Below are 27239 nucleotides of genomic sequence, written 5' to 3'. Positions count from 1 at the left end.
CAGGCAGCAGGAGAGTCAACGTTTCAGGCATAAGCCCTTCATCAGGAATGTGGACGGGGAAGGGGACAGAGATAAATAGGAGGGTGGTGTTAGGTCTGGGTGGGAAGGTAGCTGCGAAGGCGATAGTTGGACGTAGGTGAGGGTTAATTGTGATAGGTCAGTGGGGAGGGTGGAGTGGATAGGTGCAAAGGAAGATGGACAGGTTAAGAGGGTGGTGCTGAGTTGGAGGGTTCAATCCAGGATGAATTGGGGGGAAAAGAGATTTGGAAATCTATTTCAAATACACCGACTCCCACAGCTACCTTGACGACAACAACTCCTGCCACCCGCCCTTCCCCCTTCCCCATAAAAAACGATTCCTTACTCCCAATTACTCCTTAGTCAATTCTCTGTTCATGCTAATACACTACCCCCAATATGATAGGCTGTTATTTTATTGAGTAGCCTTGCACCCAGAACCTTATAAATTGCATTTTGGAAATCCACATTTACTGGTAGCCCTTATCTGCTGCCAGGAGGAGCAAATCCACTCCAGGACATCCCAGATGGCCTCCTACTTCAAGGACCACAATTTCCCCTCCCACGTGATCATAAATGCCCTCCAGCACATCTCCTCCACTTCCTGCCTTTCTGCCCTTGAACCCCACTCCTCCGACCGCAACAAGGATAGAACCCCCTGATCCACACCTTCCACCCAACTAATCTCTGGATACAGTGTATTATCCTCTGCCATTTCTGCCACCTACCATCAGACCCCACCACCAGAAATATATTTCCCTCCCTGCCCCTAACTGCATTCCGCAGACACCATTCCCTCTGTGACTCCCTCATTAGGTCCACACACCCCCCCCCCACCAACCCATCTTCCACACCTGGCACCTTCCCTTGCCACCGCATAAGGTATAGAACCTGTGCCCACACCTCCCCCGTTACCTCTGTCCAAGGCCCCAAAGGATCTATTCACATCAGGCAGAGATTTTCCTGCACATCCACCAAACTCACCGACTGAGTCCATTGCTCTCAATATGGTCTCCTCGACATTGGGGAGACAGGATATCAAGTCTCACAGAACATCTCTGGTACACATGCACCAAACAACTCTACCACCCTGTGGCTGACCAGTTTAACAACTCCTCCGACAAGGACATGCAAGTCCTGGGCCACCTTCACCATCAAATCAAAGCCACCTCATCTTCCACCTTGAGACCTTACAACCACACAGCATCAACATTGACTTCACTAGTTTCCAAATCTCCCTTCCCCCTACCTCATCCCAGTCCAACCCTCCAACTCAGCACTGCCCTCCTGACCTGCCCTACTTGTCCACCTTCCTTCCCACTTATCCGCTCCACCCTCCCCACTAACCTATCAAAATTACAACCCCCACCTGCATTCAACTATCACCTTCCCAGCTACCTTCCCTCAGCCCCACCCCCACCCTCTTTATCTCCCAGCCTCCTACCCCCTCCACATTTCTGATGAAGGGCTTATGCTCGAAATGTCAACTCTCCTGCTTCTCGGATGCTGCTTGACCTGCTGTGATTTTCTAGCGCCACACATTTCAACTCTGACTGTCCAGCATCGGCAATCCTCGCTTCCTCCTAAAAGCTAGTACATCCCCTGGACCTAATGGATTCCATCTTAAGATATTAAAGGAAGTAGCTACAGAGATAGTGGATGCATTGGAAGTAATCTTCCAAGAATCCTTAAATTCTGGAAAAGTCCCAGAAGATTAGAAAACTGCAAATGTAACCCTTTATTCAAAAAGGAAGAGAGACATGAAACAGCAACAATAGGTCAGTTAGTTTAACATCTGTCAGTGACTAAATGTTAAATTGTCTATTGTAAAGGATGGAACAGCAGAGCATTTAGAAATACAAAATATAATCAAGTAGAGCTAGTATGGCTTCATGCAGAAGTAATCATACCTGAAAACTACATTAGAGTTTTATTTTGAGGAAGTAACCAGCAGGATAAGGGCTACCAGTAAATGTGGACTTCCAAAATGCAATTCATAAGGTTCTGGGTGCAAGGCTACTCAATAAAATAACAGCCTATCATATTGGGAGTAGTGTATTAGCATGAACAGAGAATTGACTAAGAGAGGATATAGAGTTGTTAAAGGACATCATTTTCAGGCTGTGTAAATAGGGCCACAGGGATCATTGCTGGGGTCACAATTATTTATAATGTATATCAATGACTTTGAGGATGGTGAATGTGCTATTGCCAACTTTGTGGATGACACAAAAATAAGTGGGAAGGCAAGTGGTAAGAATGACGCAGAGTCTGTAAACGGTTATAGACAGTTTAGGAAATGGGCAAATGGAATGAATGTGGGAAAATGTAAGGTTATGCACATTATTCTTCCTGCCAAAGTTAATGCAGAACATTTAAATGAAGAAAATCTGCAGGGAGCTGCGGCTCAAAAGAACATGAAGTTGTACATAAGTCACAAAAAGCTGGCACAAGTTTAGCAAGTAACAGGAAAGACAAATGGAACACTGGTCTTTATTTCAAAGAGAAGGAAGTCCTGCTAAAACTAATCAAAACACTAATTAGATCACATGTGGAATACTGTATATGGTTTTGGTCCACTTCGCTAAGGAAAGGTAAACTGGCATTGGAGGCAATCTGTAGAAGGATCATGAGGTTGATCCGGGACATAGAGGGATTTGCTTATGAGGAGAGGTTGAGTAGGTTGTGCCTGTATTCATTTAGGAGTTTATAAGAAGAACAGACTACCTTACTGAAATATAAACGTTTCTCAGGAGGTTTGACAGGTTAGATGAGGAAATATCATTTCCCCTTGTGGGAAAGTCTAGGGGGGCATAATCTCAAAGTAAGGGGTGACACATTTGAGACAGCGATGAGGAATTTCCGCTTTCAGAAAATAGTGAATCTATGAAATTCTTTATCACGGTGCACTGTAAAAGTTGGATCATTAAGTATATTCAAGGCTAAGATAGATCTTTTAGTCAATAAATGAACCAAGGGTTATAGAGAAAAGGCAGGAGTGTGGAGTTTAAGAATATCAGACCTGTTATGATCGTATTAAATCGTGCAGCAGACTCATGGGCTGAAGAGTTTACTTCTGCTCCTATACCTTAATCATCTTGAGGCCCCATTTATATCCACCTTCTGCTTCCCGTCTATGTTACACCTAAGTACATAAGCCCTCATCTTGCCTATTAATCTTTTGCATACCCCCTTATTTAATGTCTTTTGGAACTTCAGCAGGTTCCCTATTAATGGCATTATTAGTTACACCTTCAAAGAACTCACTGCACTAAATCTTTCTCACCAAACCAGGCAGGTGGAGCATGGGAAGCAGCACCAGAATGCACAGGAACAACTCCAGAGTTAGTGCCATTTGTATCTCCTAGTTTGAAATGAGTTGCCATAACATGATGCTCCTCTATTGTACAGCATGGACATCAATTACCTGCAATTCTCTCTCTCATTGACTAAAGTAGAATAGAATGAACATTCAAATAAGAAAATGTCCCTTTAAGTAGAAATTGCGAAGAATGGTCTTATGACAAAGGTAATGGTAGACTGGCACTGTCGAGAATATTTAACTGAAGATTTTGCATTAGTTTCCCTTGTGGTAGTTAGTGAAGATTCCTTGCCAAGTAGTCTGCCTCTGACTGAGATAGGGCCTCCTCACCAACAACAGCCAAACTCAGTTCTTTTACAAAATTGTTCTGGGCAAACTAGAACTCTGAATGATCCTTGACATAGACCAAACTACAGGCCAGCCTGCCTACACAGCAAAAACCATGTTCTTAATTCCTCACAGCCCCCTCTGTCACCAATCTAGTACAGATGGAAGCATTAGTACAACTTGTTGCTGCTATTTAGTCTCTGGGAGGAGCTGGCACCTCTTATCCATTCATTTAATTCCTTTGATGACGACATTACTGGTGTGTGGGACTTCATTTTTTCATACAGACAGACTGCTCACTTCTCCTCTTTGCCTCAATTGATCCTACTAACAAGCTTTACTAGTCTTTATGAAAACCAGACTGAATGGATATATTGAGAAAGGCCAAGTGCTCAAAAAAGTGCAACATAATTAACTTGTTAGCAAATATAAACACTAATATTTAGTTAGCAAAACAGAAACAATGTTAGTTTGAGTCAATAGAATGTGAGTAGGCCCAGTCTCATACATCAACATCAACCTTGTGCGTCTCCCAGAGCCCTTGTGTGCAACAAATAGTATCATATTGTTCTGCCCTCATCACATATATTAGATCATGGGCATCAAGAATTAACATTATCAGGAAGGCTTAGGGGTTCAATTTATTGAGGTTCACCAAATAATCTTTAGTTTTCTATCAAAATGTTCAAGATTAAGAAGGTGACTCACTATGATTTTTGGTGAATTATTGCCTGTGGTGAAGGGAAAAAGTAGAGATGGAAGTACAGTATTACAAACATTTCATTTGATTACATTTGTAAGATTGAAAAAGAATGGAGAACTATATTTGTCGCAGTAGTTTTTATGATTCTCTCTGAATATCTGTTCAGTTACAGGAGGGCCAACATTTACCATTGGGAAATCAGTGTGGCTCCTCTGGGCACTTGTCTTCAACAATTCTGTCCCCATCGAAAATCCTAAAGGAACAACAAGCAAAATCATGGTCTTAATCTGGGCTTTTTTTGCTGTCATCTTCCTGGCAAGTTATACAGCAAACCTGGCAGCATTTATGATTCAAGAGCAGTTCATTGACACTGTCTCTGGTCTCAGTGACAAAAAGGTAAGGCACAACCCAACATTAGAATCTACATCATTAGCGCTGCATCTAGAAGTGATGTCACTATAACTGAATCTTTACTACCACCAACATCAGTGGTAAATTCAGAACACGTCTGTTGACGCCAAAACAACTCTTCTACCAATCAATTGTCAAAATCACCTTCTCTTCCCTCATCTACTTTCTCCTTATTCTGTTTTTGACACTTTTTCATGTCCCTTCCTCCCCAACCTGTAATCCTCCATTACATCTCAAAGTAGATTAAAGAGAAAGCCTCCTGGATAGTAATGGAGAAATAGGTGTCTGTTGAGTCCGTTTACCTGTCTGAGACCAATGATGATAATTTCTTATCATACTTCTTGAAGCACAATACTAAAGTTATCCCAGCTTTGGAGTATGATTTTCTGTTATGCTTAGTTCTAATTTCACAACCCAGGGTCTTTGGCTCAACATTCCTTGGCATTAAAAGTGTGACCTTCTTCACAAACCTTTGGCTTTTGTTTACCTTTGGAAAACAGCCTGCAGTTAATGAGTAGGTTTTGCTTAAATTCAGAAAGGCTCTTTTGCTGTGCTGGTATAAACCTTGGTTCCACATTTAAAAATCTGTCAAGTTATATCATTCATAAATTATAGTAATGTTTTGTCAACTGACCAATAGCAAGAATGTAGAGTGTTGGAGAGTCATGTACATCATGCTCATAGCATGACCACTAATCTCTCATTTACATCAACATCCTGGACCTTTTTTAACTTGTGTGCCAGTCTAACAAGTGATGCTACAAAAATGAGGTCGGAGTTCTAATGCTATAATTTGAATCTAACATGTCCAAGTGAAAAAGATGACTTGATTTGTTGGGTGTTAAGGATTAAGAATCAAAAATAAAATCTTACAAAAACTGACTTTCCAAGATCAATATATCCTTCCTGACCATATTGCCTGGCACTCCAAGTGAAGCTTAGGGTCTTTGAGAGTCTGATTTCAGCAACAATACCCTGCTTTTTCCTTCAACGTTTTTCCACAATATGTTTCTAGCATTATGGTGTTTTTTGGCCAGCTTGAAACAATGTTCCTGCCTTGTTTACAATATTATATTGAGAAATGATTGAGTAAGTAACAAAGCGACAATGACGATAAAACCTATGGGTGACTGAATTGTAGTTTTAGTGGTTAACGTAATAAACACAGGCTGATAGATCTATTAATGTTATATCAAAACAAAATAGTTCACAAAATCTGTTATTCAAATACATTCAGAGTCAAAGAGTGTCATGCTGGAAAAGCAGCATCCGAGAAGCAAGAGAATCGACGTTTCGAGCATAAGCCCTTCATCAGGAATGAGGCTTGTGAGCCAAGGAGGCTGAGAGATAAATGGGAGAGAGGGGGGTGGGGCTGGGGAAGGTAACTGGGAATGTGATAGGTAGATGAAGGTGGGAGTGAAGGTGCTAGGTTGGAGGGAAGGGTGGAGCGGATAGATAGGAAGATGAATAAATAAGACAATTCAAGAGGGTGGTGCCAAGGTGGAAGGTTGGATCTGGTTGGAAGATTTCAAAGAACATCTATGGGACACATGCACTAAACAACCCCACTGCCCTGTGGCCAAACACTAACTCCCCCTCCCACTCTGCCAAGGACATGCAAGTCCTGGGCCTCCTCCATCGCTAAACCCCAACCACCTGCCACCTGGATGAAGAATGCCTCATCTTCCACCTTGGTACCCTCCAACCACACAGGACCAATGTGGATTTCACCAGTTTCCTCATTTCCCCTCCCCCCCCCGACCTTATCCCAGATCCAAAGTTCCAACGAGACACTACCCTCTTGAACTGTCCAACCTCTCCATCTTCCTTCCCACCAATCCACTCTATCCTCCTCTCTGACTTATCACTTTCAGCTCCACCTTCACCTATCTTTTCGCACTCCCAGCTACCTTCCCCACAGCCCCTTTGGGCCACAAGCCTCATTCCTGATGGAGGGCTTATGTTTGAAACATAGATTATCCTGCTCCTCGGATGCTGCCTGACGGGCTGTGCTTTTCCGGCACCACACTCTTCGACTCTGATCTCCAGCATCTGCAATCCTCACTTTCTCAAAGTTCAAATAGGTTCCGAACTGTCACAGGCCTCATTTGAGGGAAGTTACTTCGCAGTAATGAATTGCAATTATTTACAAAGAGACAGTCTTTAAAAGATTCAGGAACAGACATCATGAAGTCTTATCTGAAATATTTATCTTTGATGTAGCAGAAATACAATGGAGCAGGTCTTTTTTTTTTAGATTAGATTACTTACAGTGTGGAAACAGGCCCTTCGGCCCAACAAGTCCACACCGACCCGCCGAAGCGCAACCCACCCAGACCCATTCCCCTACATTTACCCCTTCACCTAACACTACGGGCAATTTAGCATGGCCAATTCACCTAACCTGCACATTTTTGGACTGTGGGAGGAAACCGGAGCACCCGGAGGAAACCCATGCAGACACGGGGAGAATGTGCAAACTCCACACAGTCAGTCGCCTGAGTTGGGAATTGAACCCAGGTCTCTGGTGCTGTGAGGCAGCAGTGCTAACCACTGTGCCACCATGCCACAGCTCAAAAGATGCAGGAAAGGAAAAGCTCTCTATTACAGTTAGACAGATTCCAGTGTTGCATCTCAAAAGAAGTCTGTTCCAGATAATCTCCCATCAAGCATCTTGTGCTTCCTTGAAATGGCAACTCCTGCTATGATCTGCACATGCATAACTGTGCAGCAATCTGGAAGGTAGCATCCTGGCCTTGTTCCATTTTAAACAGCACATAAGATTTAATGATACTGCTTATTGATAAAACTGACTATGAACAGCAACATTTTATATGGAATATTTCTTGAAACATTTTCTTGTAGATGAAAGGAAGGAAGGAGATGGATAGTTAACATACTGCATTTGTTACAAATTCAAAATCACAATCTGCCTTATCGCAGCAGCCCCAGATCTTGCCTGTGTTTAGATCTGGGCACTGCACTCAAAAAGGATATATTGGCCCTGGACAGGATACAGCAAGTATTCATCAGAATGGTGGATGAAATTATGAAAAGAATTTGCTTGGAGAAGGCTCACCCTTCCTTGTATGTGGAAGAATAAAGAATGTTCTGATTGGATGTTTTAAAATCATAAAATGAATTAAGAGGCCTGAGGTAAAAATAAAACACAATCTAACTTAGGACGACATGATGGCTCAGTTGTTAGCACTGCTGCCCAACAATACCAGGAACCCAGTTTGATTCCAGCCTCAGGCAAATGTGTGGAGTTTGCTCATTCTCCCAGTGTCTGCATGGGTTTCCTCTGGGTACTCCAGTTTCCTCCCACAATCCAAAGATATGCAGGTTAGGTGAATTGGCCACGCTAAATTGCCCATTGTGTTCAGAAACGTGTACGCTAGGTGCATTAGTCAGGGGAAATGTAGAGAGGTAGGGAAATGGGTCTGGGTGGGATACTCTTCAGAGGGTCGTTGTGGACTTGTTAGGCCAAATGGCCTGTTTCCAACTGTAGGGGTTCTATGATATTGAACAGTAGAACAAATGGGAAGGCAATGGCCTAGTGCTATCATTGCTGGACTGTTAACCCAGGGATCAAGATAATGTTCTGGTGACTGGAGTTCTAATCACAGCAGATGGTGGAATTTGAATTCAATATGTACCCTGGAATTAAAAATTTAATGGTGACTATGAAACCATTGCCAATTGTCAGCAAAATCAATCTTGTTCACCTAATAACCTCGAGGGAAGGAAACTGCAGTGGGTCTGGAGTCACATGTGGCCCAGACCAGATAAGGATGGCAGAGTGGTTGACTCTTAACTGTCCAGTGGGCAATTAGGGATAAGCAATAAATGCTGGCCTTGTCAGCAACACCTTCATCCCATCAATGAATAAAAGATTAAAAAAAAACTTTGTGGCACTGTTCAGTCTCTTTCTGTAAAATACTGATAACTTCAATGTGAAGTTATTTAAGGGTTAATCTAAAAGACTACTTTAATTTTGAAATAGGTTACCATTGATCAAAATAAAAGTCTTCAGAAAGTGAGCCATATTGGATGTACATTTTAGGTAGAATGTGGAAGCAAAACATTGGAAATATTTTGAACTGCTGCACAGCTGGAATCTTTAAATGTTAAATGGACTCAGATTCTGGAGGTCAGCGGCTATTAGGGGCATCTTAGGGAGTCTTGAAATTGGTGAGTGTTAAAGGGGATTGTGGGGCGCTCAGAGTGGATGATATGGCTCTCCTCATCTGGAACTTTGTTTACTGTCACCTGATTTGAACATTATGAATTCTGAGGCTGGCTGCTGTAACTCTGTCAATTTGGGGCCAATGTCTTTGGTAGGAATCGGTAAAAACCTTGCTATTGTCACTTGCCCCACATCAGGAATTGTCAACAGAGGGCTGAATAAAGAGTAGAGTAAGTTTTGTGAGGTTACTCATTGGTGAGATTCTAACATGATCTTTCGTTGTGAACAGTTTCAGAAGCCACAGGATCACTATCCGCCGTTTCGATTTGGTACTGTTCCCAATGGCAGCACAGAGCGGAATATCAAGAACAATTACCCAGACATGCATACTCACATGACCAAATATAATCAACGTTCTGTGGCAGATGCTCTTGACAGTTTAAAATCAGGGTAAGCTGTCGAATCTCATCAACATGGATTCATACATTGGTTGCAGCACAGAAAGAGGACTTAAGTCCGTAAGATATAGGAACAGAATTAGGCTGTTCAACCCAACAAGCCAGGTCTGCCATTCAATCATGGCTGATGTGTTTCTCAATCCCATTCTCCCACCTTCTCCACATACCCTTTGATACCCTTAAATTCAGCTCATTCTGTTTGTGTCAGCTCTGTGCAACAGCAAATCAGCCAATCTCAAAGCCCCCATCTTTTCCCTAACATCCCGCAATTACCTTTTCTTCAGGTGCTTATCCAATTCACTTTTGAAAGCCAGGATTAAGTTTGATGGAGGCAGACTGTTAGGCAATACATTCAGATTTCTGAACACTTGCTGCATAAAACAAAATTTTCCTCTTGCTGTCCTCGCTTCTTTCGCCAATCACCGTAAATCAGGGTCTCTAGTTCTCAACCTTTCCACCTATGGGAAATAGTTTCTCCCTTTCTATTCTGTGGCCCAGATTGACATGTGATTTGATAGTGTGTTTAAAATCCCTTCTCAACAATTTCATCTCTGAGAAGATGAACTTCAGCTTCTCCAACTACACATTTCATTGAAGATCTTCATTCACAGAACAATTCGAGTAAATATTTTGCCCTTTTTCAGTAACAACCAACTTAAAGTTATCAGTCATTCTAACAAAATTGTTGAAAGCTGCATTAATTCAAACATTTTTTGAATTAAACAAAATCTTGCCAATCAATAGCTCCCTGATAAATTCTCTATGACAATGTCTTAACCAATCAGCAAACATTTTAATGCAATCTAAATTGATGCTTCCTTTGGAAATTTGGCATTCTTGCATAAGTAATGTGTGCAAGATGAAAGTTTGACAGTAGTTCTCCTTTTTTTCAGCAATATCTGAAAACTCATAGACGATACTAAGGTTTGAGTGTTAGGACCGTACAAAATGCCCAGTTGCTTCAGGCTGATCTGAACATGTTGGGGTTTGGGCTCATGACTCACAGATAATGTTTAATTTGGAAGATTGCAATGTGATGCAGTGTTATGGACAGGAAACATGTTAATTGTAGCCTTCAGAGAGACAGCATCAAGGATTTTTGATAAAGAAAGATCTGAATATTCCATTTCTTGTATCTCTAAAGGCAATAGATAGAATAAATGAGGCAATGAGATGTTTTCTTTTCATAAAGTTGTTATAGGACAGGGTGATTTGTTTGTCCTCGTACAACATCATGAGCACAGGTTTCTCTTGGGAGATGGGAGGTGTTTGCGAAGCAGTGCAGGGGTATGGAAAGAATTTGAACTGGTCATCCCACACCGAACCTGTGCAGTTAAGATTTTTGGATGGAGAGGAGGGGATACTGATGGATGTGTGTAGCTTAAGGGAGTCTGAAGGAAATCACTCCCCTCCTCCAGTTAATGATGATGTTAGGATGATTAAAGATGATGATAGTTTCTTTCTATTGATCTGTTTCCCTTTAGTGGAGTGACTTATAAAAAGGAAACATAACCTTAAAACTCCAGCCAGGCCATTCACGGGTGATATCAAAAAGCATTTCTTCACAGACAGCACTGGAAATCTGGGACTCTCTCCCTCCTTGTTGAGGCTGGAGAGTTTTCAATTAAAAAGACAAACAGAGTTAGATGTATTTTTGTTGGTTAAGGACATTCAGAGTTACAAAATCAAGGCAGCCTGGAGTTAAGATACCCATCTGCCATTATTTAATTTAAATGTAGAACAGAATCAAGGAGCTAAGTTGCCTCCTTTTGTTCTGATATTCCTAACACTAGCGTTTCTGGTTGATGTGTTTTCCCTCTTGCAGGAAGCTTGATGCCTTTATTTATGATGCAGCTGTTCTTAATTATATGGCTGGGAAGGATGAGGGCTGTAAACTCGTTACCATCGGAAGTGGCAAAGTATTTGCAACGACTGGTTACGGGATTGCTTTGCAGAAAAACTCCAAATGGAAGAGAGCCATTGACCTGGCCCTCTTACAGTTCCTGGGTGATGGTAAGTTAAACTTTAAATCCATGTTATTATGGTAAGCAAGTGAAAATGAACATTGAAGTTTTGCCCTCATTAAACAGGAATAAAGCACAGACTGCAGTCAATACAAAAATCAAATCATTGTGTGCCTAGTGATGTAAAAGCATTCCAAGGGACTCTACTAATCTGTAAACTGTCAAAAATAGATACTATGCCAAATAAGGAAATAGTGGAGTATTCAAACCAGGTGAACTCCACTCTCACTAAGCTCACTATGGCAGCTAGTCTGGTCCTACAAGAACTCTCCTTGAATATTTTTAGAGTCACCGGACTCTAACCTTTAGCTCTGTTTTCTCTTACAGATGCTGCCAGATCTGCCTTGTTTCTCCATTACACTCTTTTTGTAATTCTACAACTCTGCTCACTCATGGCATATTTGAATATCTTTTAAATCCATTTGCTAAGGTACCCCATTCTGGCCCCCTTTTTAAGATCAGAATATGTGAATTTAGAGAAAAATAGCAGAATAGATAGCACGTTGGCTACAGAACAGAGCAGGGGGAGTAAAAGTAGTTCCTGAGATTGGGAAGTAATGTTCCACAGGAATCAGTACTGAGATCACAGTTTTCACTATCCATGTAAACAATCTGAACTCAGGATATAGGTTTGCTCGCTGAGCAAGGAGGTTCCTAGCAAACCTACATCCAAAACCTCAACCTGAGCTACAAATCTTCTCAATCTGAACTCAGGAATTGGAAATAAAGTTTCAAAATTTGAGGAAAACACCAAATTGCAGAGTATACTTAATAGAGAGGAAAACTGCAACAATAAGGAAGACATTAATAAACCAACAGAACAGACACATAAATAGACTTCAATATGGGTTAGAGGGTAAATTTTGGAGGAATCAGAGGCAACATATTACCTAGAAATAAAGGCCAGACTTAGCTTCTGCAGACATTTAAAAGTGGTAGACGTGACCTGATGTGGCGGTCCAATGTTTGTTTCTGACGAATGCAATTTTTGCTGGAGTTGAGGTATGATTCATGCAGGAGGGAAAGCAGCAAGCCATTGGAACATAATACTCTGTTTAAACAAACTCCATTTTAGCTGGTCCAATAGCTTTAGCCCAATGTCTGGTAATAAAACGTTTGCGTGGATATAAACATTCCTGAAAGGCACATAAGTTTTCTTTAAACATCATGATCTGAGGATTTTTAAATTTTTTAAACTTGAAACAAGAGTCAAAGATTTAAATAAACACTAACTGTTGGACTGCTTTGATTTATATTCCCATAAGGTGTAGGTGAGAAAAATAATTATCAGTATGTATAGTTTGAATAAAGTTTCTTTGTTTTGAGAGTTCCTGGGGCTATTATTCTATCATCATTGACACTTACCCGAGTTAAAAAGAAAACTACAATTAAAAAAGGTAAAGTCACCATCGTCCTACTCTCCCATTAGAGAGAGATGACTGTTGGTGGTTTAACCTGAGGGTCACCACACCTCAGGCCAGGGGAGGGATGAAGGAGGTTACTTTCATGGTAACCTCAATGATCCCAGCAGGATATTCTGAAGTCAAAGTTTGACTTAAAGTTTAAAGAGCTTTAGTTTCTGCTATGTTTGATGTAGGATCTGAATAGAAGCGCTTTAATAAGGGATTGAACACTTGAGAAGATTTAAAAGTTCCGAGTTTCAAGAATGGAACATTTAATCACTATCAAGTGTATATGTGCGAGAGATTTATCAGATTGTTGGAAATGGCATGGAGTATGGAGGTGAATAGAGTGATATATTGGCAGTGACGGGGCATGACAAGTGGATGGTGGGCATGAATTAGTCTGTAGATGCATCAATCTAAAGGAGGTACGATTTGGCAAGGAGGTTAAGGGAGTAGGCAGAAAGTGTGTGAGGGCCAAACACCTTGGCAGGAGTTGAGATTGACCTTCTAAATAGTTCAGCACTCATCTGTTTGCAGAGGATCTACTTCCATGGTCAGCAAGTTCTAACCCTCGAAAGCCTTCACTGAATGTGAATCTAATGGGATCCTTTAATCCACAACAAATTTGTCAAGTCAGGATACTTCCTGACTCAAACTATCCACCTGAGAGCAAGAATCCAGTTGGGTGTGTCTAAATCCTGGTAAAGGACCAGAAGAGCCCATAAATACATATATAAACATTACTAAAAGTAGTTCTGTAAGATATAAAGCATAGAAGTTGTAAACAAAGCACTGGGCTTATTTCTAGAGATATAACATTGAAAAGCAAAGGAATTCATAGAATCCCTACAGTGTAGAAGCAGGCCATTTGGCTCATTAAGTTCAAACCGACCCTCCAAAAGCCATCCCAACCAGACCCACCCCTTTACCCTATCACCCTGCATTTCCCAAGGCTAACCTCCCTAACCTCCCTGGACACTATGGGCAATTTAGCATAGCCAATCCATCTAACCTGCACATCTTTGGACTGTGAGGGGAAATCCATGCAGACACAGGGAGAACATGCAAACTCCACACAGACAGTCGCCTGAGAGTGGAATCGAACCCGGGTCCCTGGCACTGTGAGGTAGCAGTGCTGTTTGTTAAACTTGGACAGGAACTTGGTTAAAACATACTTGGAGCTCTGAACTATTCTTGTTTTCATATTAAACTGGATAAAGGTGCAAAACGATTGACTAGAATGACACCAAGACTGAGAATATTGTGTGTTTAAGACTATGACAAGGTTTAATAGGATAAGTACAGAAGATATGCCCACTTGCAGGGATCCAAACTGGGTCAATAATTATACCATAGTTATCAATAAACCCAGCAGGGATTTCAGGAAAAATATCCTTCTGAGAGTAGTGACTCAGACTCACTACCACAGAGAATGATGGAGGTAAGTAGCACTGATACATTTAAGAGGACAATAGATAAACACGTCAGAATTAGAATAGCAAGGATATATCGATGGTATGGGATAAATACAGGTGAGAGGAGACTTGTGTGGAGCAGTAACATCAGAGTCATTTGGAAAAAAATAGCTTGTTCCTGTGCTAAAAATGCTTTTAAAAATCCACCCATGTCTAATTTCACTGTCCCTAACACTCTTTGCCCTTCAATATCTCATTCAGTTTAACACACGATTGTTCGTTCCTCACATAATTTTAATATTCCACTCATAATAAAGCATTTCTTTTTGGATTTTCTACAGGAGAGACACATAAGCTGCACACTGTGTGGTTGACAGGAATCTGTCAGAATGAGAAGAATGAGGCAATGAGCAGCAAATTGGACATTGATAATATGGCTGGTGTCTTCTACATGCTCCTGGTGGCTATGGGCCTCAGTCTGCTGGTCTTCGCTTGGGAACACTTGGTTTATTGGAAGCTGAGACATCATGTGAAGAAATCCAGCAAGACAGATTTTCTTCTGGCAATCAGCAGGGTAAGATGCCTAGAACAGAAAGAGCATAATGCACAGGGCAGAGGTGGTAAAGGGCATGGAACAAAGCGCCAAGGGGTGAAATGGCAGCAGCCTGAGGGAGAAAGGGCAAGAGTCAGAGAGGATCAGGGCAGACTGTAACTATTGTAAACACTGACAATGGGAGTGAGTGCCACTGCATGCAGACTTGCACTAACCAGTATTCTAGTTCATCACTATTCTACTTATTGCTTGAACCGTTCATGTCATCAGAGCATTGCTACAATAACTTTACACTGACATGATCACCGTTACCCTGAGGTACATTGTTAGACATACTTCAAACATCCACAGATGTTCCTTACTAAAAAAACAGTTAAACTGAAAATCCTTCTGGTACTATATTGACCAGAACCATGCCCCAAGCATGGGAGAACAAATGATTTACTAAGTAGCAGGACTGTCACTATTTCAGTACAATATTGATCTTTTAGAACATCTCAATATCGGATTTAAACACAGAATGCTGGAGAAGCTCAGTAAGTTGGCAGCATCTGAGGAGAGAGAATCAGAGTTAACGTGGCGAGTCTGGTATGACTTTTCTTCAGCATTCCATTTCAGATTTCCAGCATCCATGTTATTTTGTCTTAATCCATCATCTAATGTTCTCACTGCCACTGAAGAATATCCTATTACCTTCGGTTTAGTTAATCAGAAACTCAGATTTTCACCAATTACACTATATAATACAAGTAAAGAAAGATGAAAGAGAAGAAGTAAGCCATTCAGTCTTCTGACCTGCTCAGTAAAATTAAGAATGATTAGACTGTGGCCTAAAATCCACATTTCTGATTATTCCCAGTAATCAGTGACTCATTCTCCACACACCTCTTGACTTTGGAATCCTACACCATAAGATACAAAACCTTAGGCTGCATCAATTTTAAAAGCTTTTGCTGTTATATTTTTGAAGTTTTCTGCTACACTTTCTGGAGTTCCACATTACTGACCATTCCCGTAATCAGAACTTTAACAGCAACACAAAACAAAGGCTATCCACAAACTGGGAAAATGTAATAGGGCACAAAAGTCCACTAAAGTTCCCTTTCACCACTTACTGGAAAATATCAAATTTACTTAGCAGTCATAGAGAAGTGACTAGTATTCAAAATAGTAAATATAATCTTCAATCCTCTGATATGGGCCTCTTGAAAATCCAGCCCTTCCTTCCCTCACACTTTTGGCAACTGAATTTTCAGCTGCATAGGCCACAACATCTGGAATTCATTCCCCAAACTTCTCAGCTTCTCTTCTAGCCGCACCCCTGACCAGGTTCTATTCAATCCTCATCTGTCTGTGTCATCTTTGGCTTTTCTTGTGCCTCAATGAAGACTGCAGGGCTTTTCTCCATTCAAGGTGCTGCCTCTGCTTTCAATGCAAGTTATGGGTTGAGTAAGTGCAGCCTCAGTGACCTGTGAAAATCACTCACCAGAAATTTGCAGACTAACTTTCAATTCCCCAAATGTCACCATCACATTCCATGGGATTCCAACCTCCATTAGACTAATTTGTGAGACCTTACTTTTGTAGACTTGCCACACTGTTTATCTTGCGTTTTAAATTAAATAATGTTGTCAGGCTAGTCAAGCAAAGTAGTCACTTGTAAATCTACGATTATTAGTTCTAGTCACTCATCAACTCCTAACTGCTCAGAAATTTCATCCTGTGTTGGATATGAGAGATCTAATTTACCACACCAGCTCTTGAATCATCTGTAGTACAGGGACTCCAGTACAACACTATCATCCCAATGCAGAAACTCTCAAAAAAAAAAGGGATGGATTTCCAAATACAGGATCACCTCTTTCCATGAAGTAGTCCATAAACAGGATGCTCCCAATATAGAAGTGGCAGCATGGTGGCTCATCATGGTGATGGTTAGCACTGCCATCTCTCAGTGCCAGGGACCTAGGTTAAGTTCCAACTAGGGCAAGTGTCTGTGTGGGTTTCCTCCAGGTGCTCCAATTTTCTCCCACAGTCCAAAGATGCGTGTGTTAGGTGGATTGGCCATGTCAAATTGTTCATAGTGTCCAAGGATGTTCAAGTTAAATGGATTAGCCATGGTAAATGCAGGGTTACAGGGAGAGGGTTGGGGGATGAGTCTGGGTGGGATGCTTTCTGAAGACTTAGTGTGGACTTATTGGGCTGAATGTTTCCATGCTGTAGGGATTATACGATTCCCACTAACCTTCACCTTGAATAAAGGACTCAAAATTTAGGGCCATATGATTACTGCAATGGTGGACATCTTTCCTGGGACCCTGATGGTAGAAGCTGAAGCAACACAAAACCACGGTGGCTACGTGGTTAGCACTGCTATCGCAAAGCACTAGGGACCCGGGTTCGATTCCCACCTCCTGTGTGGAGTTTGCACATTCTCCCAGTGTCTGTGTGAGTTTCCTCCAGGTGCTCCGGTCTTTTCCTACAATCCAAAGGATGTGTAAAGGTTAGGTGAATTGGCCATGCTAAATTGCCCATAGTGTTCAGGGATATGTACGTTAGGTGCATTAGTCAGAGGTAAATGTAGTGCAAAAGGGTAGGGGAATGGATCTGGGTGGGTTACTCTTCTTAGGGTCAGTGTGGACTTGTTGGGCCAAATGGCCTGTTTTCGCATAGGGACTCTATATAAACAGGATATAGAGCACAACTACAATGCTGGCGGATAGATCTAAATCTTGCCTCACGTGGGGAGTGATGAGGACAGGGATTGTGAAAGTGGAGAGAGAGGGGGGCAGGAGCTAAGAGTATGGGATGTTTGCAGCCAGGACTTTTCTAAAAAGGAAAGAAAATACAAATGAGACAATAAGCATAACACTCAAATTTTTAAAAAAATAATGTAAGAGCACACACAATGACAAGAAAAGGCAATACAGGATTTGGTGCACAGTTATCAGAGTCCATGCTGAGAAGGTTTGAAAGCTACTGCTGCAAAATTTCTGACCAATCGAATAACCAGTACAGTATTGTGGTCATCTTCAGTATGAATCCAGATCTATGAAATCAAAACCACCACAGAGATGTGAACAGATCACAATCTGGTTTCATACAGGCTTTTCCATTTACAGTAGCAACTCCTCTGCTTTAATTTGAGGCAGGTTTGCTAGAAACCCTCATACATCAAAGGAATTGACAGTAGTTGCCTTTAAGTAGCAAAAAGAGCTTGGAGGTACTGCAATACCTCCTACACTAACTAATATCCTGCAAATTAAGAGAGAATGGACTGTCTTGGAACAGATTATCCCTCTGTCCCTATGCTGTATCTGCCCTGGGACAATTTGATGGGGACAGTTAGAGGAAGCTTCATCTTTCCTGTGTTATACCTGCCCTACAAGAACAGACATAAGGCACAAGGGCTCTCCAGAAATGACAGAAATCAAATTTTCTGATTTTCACCACAGAATTGTGATTACAGAGTTGGTCTTTTAGCTGATTGGTTGGGGTGAAAGGGTTTCAATTGCCCTTGGCTGTGAATGGAATTGTAACAAAGTTGTCTGTTTCCCTTCATCCTTTCCAGGGAATCTACAGTTGTTTCAGTGGTGTACAGGAAGTCTCCAGCCCACTCCATGTGGCCTCTCCCATTGTCTCCTCGAGCTTTTCTCAGGCCAATATGAAGAAGATGTTGCAGGCGGCCAAAGATTTAGTCTCATCCACAAACGTGGAAAGTTCTTTGGAGAACGCAACAAAAACAATAGAACATTGGACACGTGCAGGTGAAAACCTCACAAACCGACTTCCTAAAGCATCATCACAGCAGGTTGAAGGGTCACAGGCCATGGATAGGCAACTTTCAGTTCCCTATATTTCAAACAGACACCAACTTTGCTACCTTCCAGCAACATTATCTCCATCTCTGGCTTCTGAACATGAGACAAGATGGTCAGGTCGACCAATAATTAAATATAAGAACAGACTAGAAAGCAAATATGTAGCTTCAAAACCTTTTACAGTGATTCACAACCCTCATTCCATGACATCAAATGAGTTCCCTATGCACTCCCAACATACCAGGGGAACTGATATGAGAAAAGACTTGGAATCCCCTTATATTCCATTTATCAGCAATAATGAATTACATCACCAGGATATTTATAACAGAAAATATTTCACAAGACGACTGTCTTTACCTTGTAGGAAATTGGCCAGTTGCTCTGCAGGGCATGCTGCTTCTCAGAGTGGGACAAAGACAGTGCCTGCAGTGAAATCTTGTATTGGATTGAATGAGAAATGGCCTGTGCGAAACTTGCACCACCCAGTGTCATATCCCAACCAGACCAATTGTAGTTCATGTATGAGACTTTACTCTGGGTCACAGTCAGAAGAACTACCCTCACTGACCAGACGATCTTCATATATTAAAGCAACAAAGGAACCAGAGGAAACCTCTAGGTTTCAAGTCAGAACAGTAAACTTTGAAAAGCTAGGACGGCGAGAAGAAATTACTGATCTGTTCTCCAGCCTGAACAATGAATTTCTGGAACCAAGAAGGTACACTGCCAAGCATTCCTCAGATCTGAGAGAAGCAGTCCTGGGTCATGACAAGAAGTTCTTGTATTCCAGCTCACCAAGTAGACCCAGGTATTCTCCACCTGCCAGACTTCCCTCATACAGAGAGGCCTGCCTGCAAAACTCAGCTGCTCTGAGACATGCCTCCACAGAACTACACCAACAGTCATGGTCACATTCCTGTCCTAGTCCCTCCATGTACGTCTGGCATCGCCGTGTGGGCTCCCAACATTTCAATTGGTTGATTGGATCAGGACACCAATCCTGTGACAGAGACATTGTGATGAAGTACTTAGGAAAAAGGACTCCATACCATGACAATCCTGCAAGGGAGCCCACGGCTGGAAGGAGCAGAATGGTTGACCATAGGGTGACAGCTCGAGGATGCGAGGAGCTGGAGGCTGAAAGAGCAGGAGTCAGTTGCACTCATTTGAGAAAATCGTGTGCAAGGTTTTCCAGCCTTGAATCCGAGGTATAGATTCAGTAAAATTTAAAGAATTAAACTCCAGGAGTGAAAACCTTCCTTTCATTCAGTGATCCCCTTCTTCGTTCAATTATTTTGAGTGTTTTCCAACTTCTCCCTCTCTTTCTCTCTGATTAAAACACACCTTGATTATTTTATTTAGCCAACTGGGTTGAAAGGACTTTTCTTCCCAATCTAACTCTTCCAGTCCCTAATACCTGAGCTATTCACCATAATGCTACATGGGAAAAAGATGTTATGACAATCAAGCAGGTCTCAGGTGAGTGAGCTGCAAGTGCTGGAGGCAAAGAACTATGAATTGAATGGAGAACAGAGTGAAGGGATCAACTGCATTCAGTGCTCTGGTTCTCTCTTGGGAAATAAGATCTATTTCTGTCGAAGTGAAGCATCCATTCTGTGGGGTTTCAAAACTGATAAATTATCCAATGTGTTTGTCATGTGACTTGAGCTTTCATTGATCTCATCTGAGTAGGAGCAGCTGCACAGTTTAGCTGAGGACTTAATACATCTCAAAGTAGATGGCTCCTGGCTGCTCACAGCTGTACCAATGTTTTATGACATATAATCCTTGCATTTAGACAGAAGTGGATAATGCAAAATATTTCAATATTTTCATATAGCAAACTATTGCACAGCTGCCCTGCCATGTCAACTGGACTTGCAGGCATTAGAGGTTAAAGTCAATGTCAATGGCCTGACATAGAGGCACTGCCAGACAGATCGGCAACTTTATACTTGATGGTGCAATCAGCAGTGACACAGACTGCTCTCTAATACAGAACCATAAAGTGTTTCTGTTACCGGAGTTCAGACATGAGTTGGGCCTGTAAGAGAAGTAGGGCTAGCATGAGAGATCACATTATGGCAGCTGCGGAGGCCAGTCCTCTTAACACTGCGTCTCAAACACGTTTATCTGGGCACCAGTTTGAGGCGGTTGAGGGATCATTCTCTGACATAACTACATCCAAAATCAGGCACTCCACTTGATTCACCCTAAGATTTGTACAATCAAGTTTTAACATTACATAGAGAGCGCTGAAATACAGTTACTTGATCAAACCTGCTGCACATCCAATACGATATCAACTAATCTTCTCCATAAAATCCATGTTCATGCACAATCCTCATGCCTCTAATTTGTTCATTATCCAAACACTTACTGATTCAGACTTGAATGTATTCAAATGACTGAGCATCCACAGATCCATGAGCTAAAGAATTCTGAAATTTGCGACTCTTTCAATAAAGAAATTTATATTTCAGTCCTGATTAGGAGATCAATTATTCTGAGACTGTGGCTCCATGTCTCAGATTCCTCAGCTCTGAATACTTACTACTAACACCTGCCCATCAGACTCCTTACATATTTGAGATATTTCTGAGAGATCATCTCTCCTTCTTCTAAACAATTAAGACATAGTGGGCCAATTCTACACAATTTCTTCTTGTAGTATAGCTCTCTCATTTCAGAAATTGGAGTGAACTTCAGTGCACTCTCTCAAAATAAAAGGCATCCTTCTTTATGTGAGGAGGTCCAGCTGAACACAATGTTCCACATGTGGTCTAATTAAGTCCTGGATATCTGTACCAATTGTACAACCGTGAAAAGATTTCTTTACTCATATTACAATCCTTTTGCTAACAAAGCTTTTGCTTTCTTAAACTGCTTACTGTACCTGTATGGTAAAGTTCTGTATGGACAGGCAGGTCCCTCTGCTGAGACACAAAGAGTGATCCACTAGTTAGAAGATAGCATTCTAAAAAGTATAATTAATTCCTGCTTTCTGCACCCCAGTCCTCAGGGGGCATAATTTTGGGTAACAGCCTATTATGCAGCATTTCCTTAGATATTCAAAAATCCAAATGTTACTACATCATAGGGTTCTCTCTTATCCAGCCCGTTCATTGCAATTGTTTCCCACATAGGATATGTCCTTTAACTTGCTATGTGTGCATGCCAATGTAAAGAGATTTAAACAACCTGCACACTTAATCAAATCATCCATGCTTTCCAAAAAATAATTAAGGAATGTGTTGCTAACAACATCAAAAACCTCCATGTACTACCTTCCTGACTTTTTTCCCATTTTTCTTTTATGTTTTGATGGTGTCACTGGCAAGTCAAGAATTTGTTCCCATACCAAATTATTTCTGAACCATCTGATTTGCTCGGTCATTTCAGGGGGCTTGTTAATCTGGAGTCATGTGTGGGCCAAACCAGGTAAAGATAGCACGTTTTCCTCCCTCAAGGACATTGGTGAACTAAATGGGGTTTTAACAATAATCAATGGCAATTTAGTTGCATAATTACAGAGACGAGTTCTGATTCCAGGTTCAATAATTTAATTCAAATAGCAGTAGAGCAATTTAAACCCATGTATCCAGTGCACAGACAACTGGATTATTAGTCCAGGGACAATACATCTACACTACTGCCTCCCCCTACTGCCAATCAATCCTGTCTCACCTTGTTTCAGTTATTTAATCAGTTAGTGTTTTGGTTACTTTTTTAAAAAGAGCTAAAAATTAAAACACTTACTTGATCTGATTTAAAGTGTTAAATGGTAGAAGCTGGTACAGTTACAACATTTAAAAGACATCTGAATGGGCATATGAATAGGAAGAGTTTAGAGGGATATGGGCTAAGTGCTGGCAAGTGGGGCAAGATTAATTTAGGATTTTGGATGTAGCTTTGCTCGCTGAGCTGAAAAGTTCATTTCCAGACGTTTCGTTACTCTACTAGGTAACATCTTCAGTGGACCTCAGGCGAAGCAATGCTGAAAATTTCTGCTTTCTATAAATAGGTTTAGATTTCTTTGAGTTAGTGATGTCATTTCCTGTCGTGATGTTATTTCCTTTGGTGAAGTCACTTCCTCTTCCTTTTCTCAGGGGATGGTAGATGGGGTATAACTCAATATGTTGGCTTTGCCTGAGGCCCACTGAAGATGTTACCTAGTAGGGTAACAAAACATCTGGAAACAAACTTTCCAGCTCTGAGCAAACCTACATCCAAAACCTCAATCTGAGCTGAACATCTTCTCACAACTAGTTAATTTAGGATATCTGGTCAGCATGGACAAGTTGGACCGAAGGGTCTGTTTCCGCGTTGTACAACTCAGACTATCTAACTCTGACTAGATTCAATATTGCCCCCCCCCACCCCCGTAATGAATCCCACTGTTCTTCCATGTACAGTGACATCATTTCACAATTTTTCTCCTGCTCTGCTAACAGTCTAAGATCACACTTTTCAATGTCTGTGCTCTTCTTACTACCATTTTAACTTGCAAGTTCTAATATTACACACTGATCTCAGTGTGAATCAAATTTGACATTATAGTAGGAGACAGTTTTCAGTAATGTACCAAGATTTTATGAACATTTATAGCAACAGTAATTGGCCATTTGCCTTTTCAAGCCTGATTTACCAGTTAATAAAATCATGACTTCAAAGAAAAAAAAGGAGTAAAATAATGGCTGATCTTCTGTTAAAACTTCACCTTCCTGCATTATCCCCATATCCTTCAATTCTGAGTTTCCAATTATCTATTAATCTTTGCTCGAATGTACTTTCCAAAATGAGAATCTACAAATCACGATGATATAAAATTACAAAGATTTAGAAATATTTGAATCAAGAAATTTCTCCTTATTTCAGTCGAGGGTCAACCACTTACCCTCAGCATACAATCCGTTTATAGGCTTGTCAGAGAGGAGAAACATCCTCCCAGCATCTACCCTAGCAAGCCATGTAAGAATATAACCTGTTCCAATGTGATCACTTACACCTTTTTAATCTCCAAAGGAGAAAGACCTTGTCAACTCACTCTCTCATGGGACAATGGACTCATACCAGAAATGACTGGAGTGAAACTTTGTTTAAGGCATGCACATCTTTCCTTAAATAAGATGATCAAATGGGACCTGTTATTCCAGGACATGTTAAAAATATCATTGCAGTAAAGTCTAACACATCATTTACCTTCTGAATTGCTTGGTTTACCAACATTTAACTTTGATTTGTATACAAAAACATCCATGTCTTTAAAGATTAAGATTTCCCAATCCCTCAATGTATAAACAAAATCTACTATTTTTGCTTTTTCTAGCAAAGTGAATAGCTCACACTTCATCACTTGTATTCTGATATATCATGCTTTAGCTCTCAATTAATTTTTTTCCCTCTGTAGCCTTTATGTCCTTATGCAAAACTTGTATCATCAGAAAACTTGGCTTCTTCATCCAAGTTAAGATAATTTGTAACTACCCAAGGCCTAATTATTGATCTTTGCTAGATAATGCCAACTAAATATCCCATTACTCTAATCCTGTCCATTGATCAATCGTGAATTCACGTTAATGTTACCCAAATCCCATGAGTCTTAATTCTGTGTAACAACTTTATAGTCATATTATAAGACCTAGTGTTAGACAATTAGAATGAAATCTTTGTGCAACTAACCTTGTAACATGACAGAATGATATTTCATCACTGGAGAGAATGCTGAATTGTATCATATTACAGTAAAAACTCATCATGAATTGAATCCTCATGTTATAATGTTAGCGATCTTAGCGTAAATGGGTAAATTGTTTGGATGAGTTCAGTTTAAAATCAACTTGAACTATTACACACTTCATAAGATCTCACTGACTTACGCTCTCCTTTATTTGGTTTAAGGGCAGAATGGGGCTTAGAGATGAGCACTGTTGCCTCAGCATCAGGGACCTGTGTTTGAGTGCAGCCTTGGGTGACTGTATGGAGTTTATATGTTCTCATGTCTGTGTGTGTTTCCTCCCACAGTCCCAAAGATGTTGTGAAACTTGATACGGTTCAGAAAAGACTTACAAGGATATTGCCAGGGTTGGAGGATTTGAGCTATCGGGAGAGGCTGAACAGGCGGGGACTTTTTTTCCCTGGAGCATCAGAAGCTGAGGGGTGACCTTATAGAGGATTACAAAATTGAGGGACATGGATAGGATAAATAGACAAAGTCTTTTTCCTGGGGTGGGAGAGTCCAGAACTAGAGGGCATAGGTTTAGGGTGAGAGGGGAAAGATATAAAAGAGACCTAAGGGGCAACTTTTTCCACACAGAGGGTGGTACGTGTATGGAATGAGCTGCCAGAGGAAGTGGAGGAGGCTGGTACAATTACAACATTTAAAAGGCATTTGGATGGGTATATGAATAGGAAGGTTTGGTGGGATATGGGCAGGTGGGACTAGATTGGGTTGAGATATCTGGTCAGCATGTACAGGTTGGACCGAAGGGTCTGTTTCCATGATGTACAACTGTGACTATGTGTAGCTTAGGTGGAGTGGCCAAGCTAAATTGCCCATTGTGTCCAGGGATGTATAGGCCAGGTTGATTAGCTATAGTATATGCAGGGTTACAGGAATAGGGTAATGGCTGAGTGGGATGAACTTTGGAGGGCTGATGTAGACACGATGGGCCAAGTGGGCTGTTTCCACACTCTAGGTATTCTATGTTCAAACAGAGTTCCTGAATCCACTTAATTTGCTTTGTGTTTTCAAAACACCTCATCCCAGAATTTTCAGTTTTATTGAAAAGTATCAGGAAGGATTTTGTTTTCAACACTATTCTGGGATCTTTGCATCCATACCATGCTCTGTTCAACGGTAACATTTCAATTGATTGCATGAGGTCCAATCTCAAAAGCTTGCGTTTTCTGCTGAGGGTTAATTCAGTCCTACTAGGAGCACCAGGCTCTAATATAACCCCAGCTCTGCTTGTTCCTTGCAGGAAACCACGGTGGCAGTCTGATTCGGCACAACATACACTGGGCTTGGACCTGCCACTGGAGGGCTTGGACTTGCCCTTGGTGGACCTGGACCTATCCCCCATCCCCTGGGGCCTGGACCCACACATCCTGGGCCTGGACTTGGACCAAACTGCTGATGACTATTCTAATCTAAGAAATTCAATTTCCTGAACAATGACTTCTTTGTGCTGTGTTCAAGTCAGTACACGTTTAAGTACAAGATCTATTTAGCGTCCTGCTCACTCTGTAGTTAATGGTACCTCTATTCATTCTTCAGACATTTAATTACATTTACACATCTCTGACCATACCAAACATTACAAAACTAATCTCTGTATTAATATCACAAACACTCATCAGCTTCATATCCAAAACATTACGGGAACCAAAAGCACCTATCTAAATGGGTTGTTTTCTGTCCTGTATTGTGCATTATAAAACTCAGTTCCATGCATAATGGGCCACGCTGATCCACTGTGTGCATAGGCCTAATACCAATGGTACACCTTTGCATCACCCCTCACCCTGCCACAGCCCTGCAGTCAATCACATTGACACACACACACACATATACAGAACAAGACAGAGTTTGGTGAGGAGAGGCAGAGAGCAAGAATGGGGAGTGAGAGAGATATGGAAAAATAGGAGAGACAGAAACAACAGGATGGGTTGGTGAAGAAAGAGGGAAGGGGAAGATACAATGAGGTGGGATGGAAAGAACGAGGGGGAGAAAGGGGGAAGTGGGAGTTAAGGTGCAGAATAGGTAGGAGGGAGAAAGTGAGAAAGAAGGTAGGAATAGGAGACAAAGAGACAGAGTCTTCCTTCAGTGAACTACATACGTTAGTACATGACAACACAATCTATGCTGTACAACTGGCCCAACTCACTATGATTCTATATCAGAATGTCACTTTGTATGATGAGGCCACATTAGTGTATTCTGTACTGAGTGATGACAGCCATTGTTTACATTAAGTGTTTTAATTGTAGCAATAAAAATAAAGAGTAAGAAATAAAGGAGGACAATTGTTGAGCACCAGTTCCAGCTGGTAATGTTTGCCTCGCATGTTGATCTTCATTTCTTTAACTGAACCTCCTAAAATTAAGAACATTTTAATAAAATATATTGGGTGACTTATATTTAGAAGAAACTGTGCCTTGTTGATTAGATGATGGCCAAAAATTTAAAAGGCTTAAAGAACTAAAATAAGAGTTTGGCAAAATCATTTGCATCCACAACAGACAGACTGAAGGATAGAAACAATGATTTAGTTAGACAGGAAATGCTTCCGTTTGTAGACAAGATTGGAGGTGTTTAATATGAATGTGGGGTCAAGTAATCTGCAGTAGCGGGGGTGAGAGTTTGACCTGGGACTCTCACCAGTAGAATGGCTGATCAAATGACAGCTCCCAGATCCTCCATCTTGCCCGACTGGGTAAGATTGCCAATATAGGAGACTGGAGACAAATATATCTGCAATTCCTGGAATCCAAAGTAGACAAGCAGGAGGCTGGAAGAACAGTCTACTATGCGAGAGGTTCAACTTATTTCTATCCTGCTTGCATGAGGTTTTGGAAGTGGGAAAT

General features: G+C 41.2%; 1 protein-coding gene across 1 annotated transcript in view; it reads left to right on the top strand.

Annotated features, from left to right (window-relative positions):
• Positions 1 to 26667, top strand: part of LOC140463926 (glutamate receptor ionotropic, NMDA 2C-like) — a 129681-nt gene extending 103014 nt beyond the window's left edge. Inside the window, exons 9-14 of the mRNA XM_072558405.1 lie at positions 4537 to 4766; positions 9260 to 9420; positions 11254 to 11441; positions 14615 to 14847; positions 18398 to 19858; positions 25634 to 26667. Of these exons, the coding sequence (XP_072414506.1) occupies positions 4537 to 4766; positions 9260 to 9420; positions 11254 to 11441; positions 14615 to 14847; positions 18398 to 19858; positions 25634 to 25654 (2294 nt within the window). The 3' untranslated portion in view covers positions 25655 to 26667. The remainder of the gene's footprint in view (positions 1 to 4536; positions 4767 to 9259; positions 9421 to 11253; positions 11442 to 14614; positions 14848 to 18397; positions 19859 to 25633) is intronic.
• The last annotated feature ends 572 nt before the right edge of the window (positions 26668 to 27239 follow it).

The sequence above is a fragment of the Chiloscyllium punctatum genome, chromosome 39, assembly GCF_047496795.1.
Source record: "Chiloscyllium punctatum isolate Juve2018m chromosome 39, sChiPun1.3, whole genome shotgun sequence".
NCBI lineage: Eukaryota > Metazoa > Chordata > Chondrichthyes > Orectolobiformes > Hemiscylliidae > Chiloscyllium > Chiloscyllium punctatum.
This window is presented reverse-complemented; position numbering and strand designations above follow the sequence as displayed.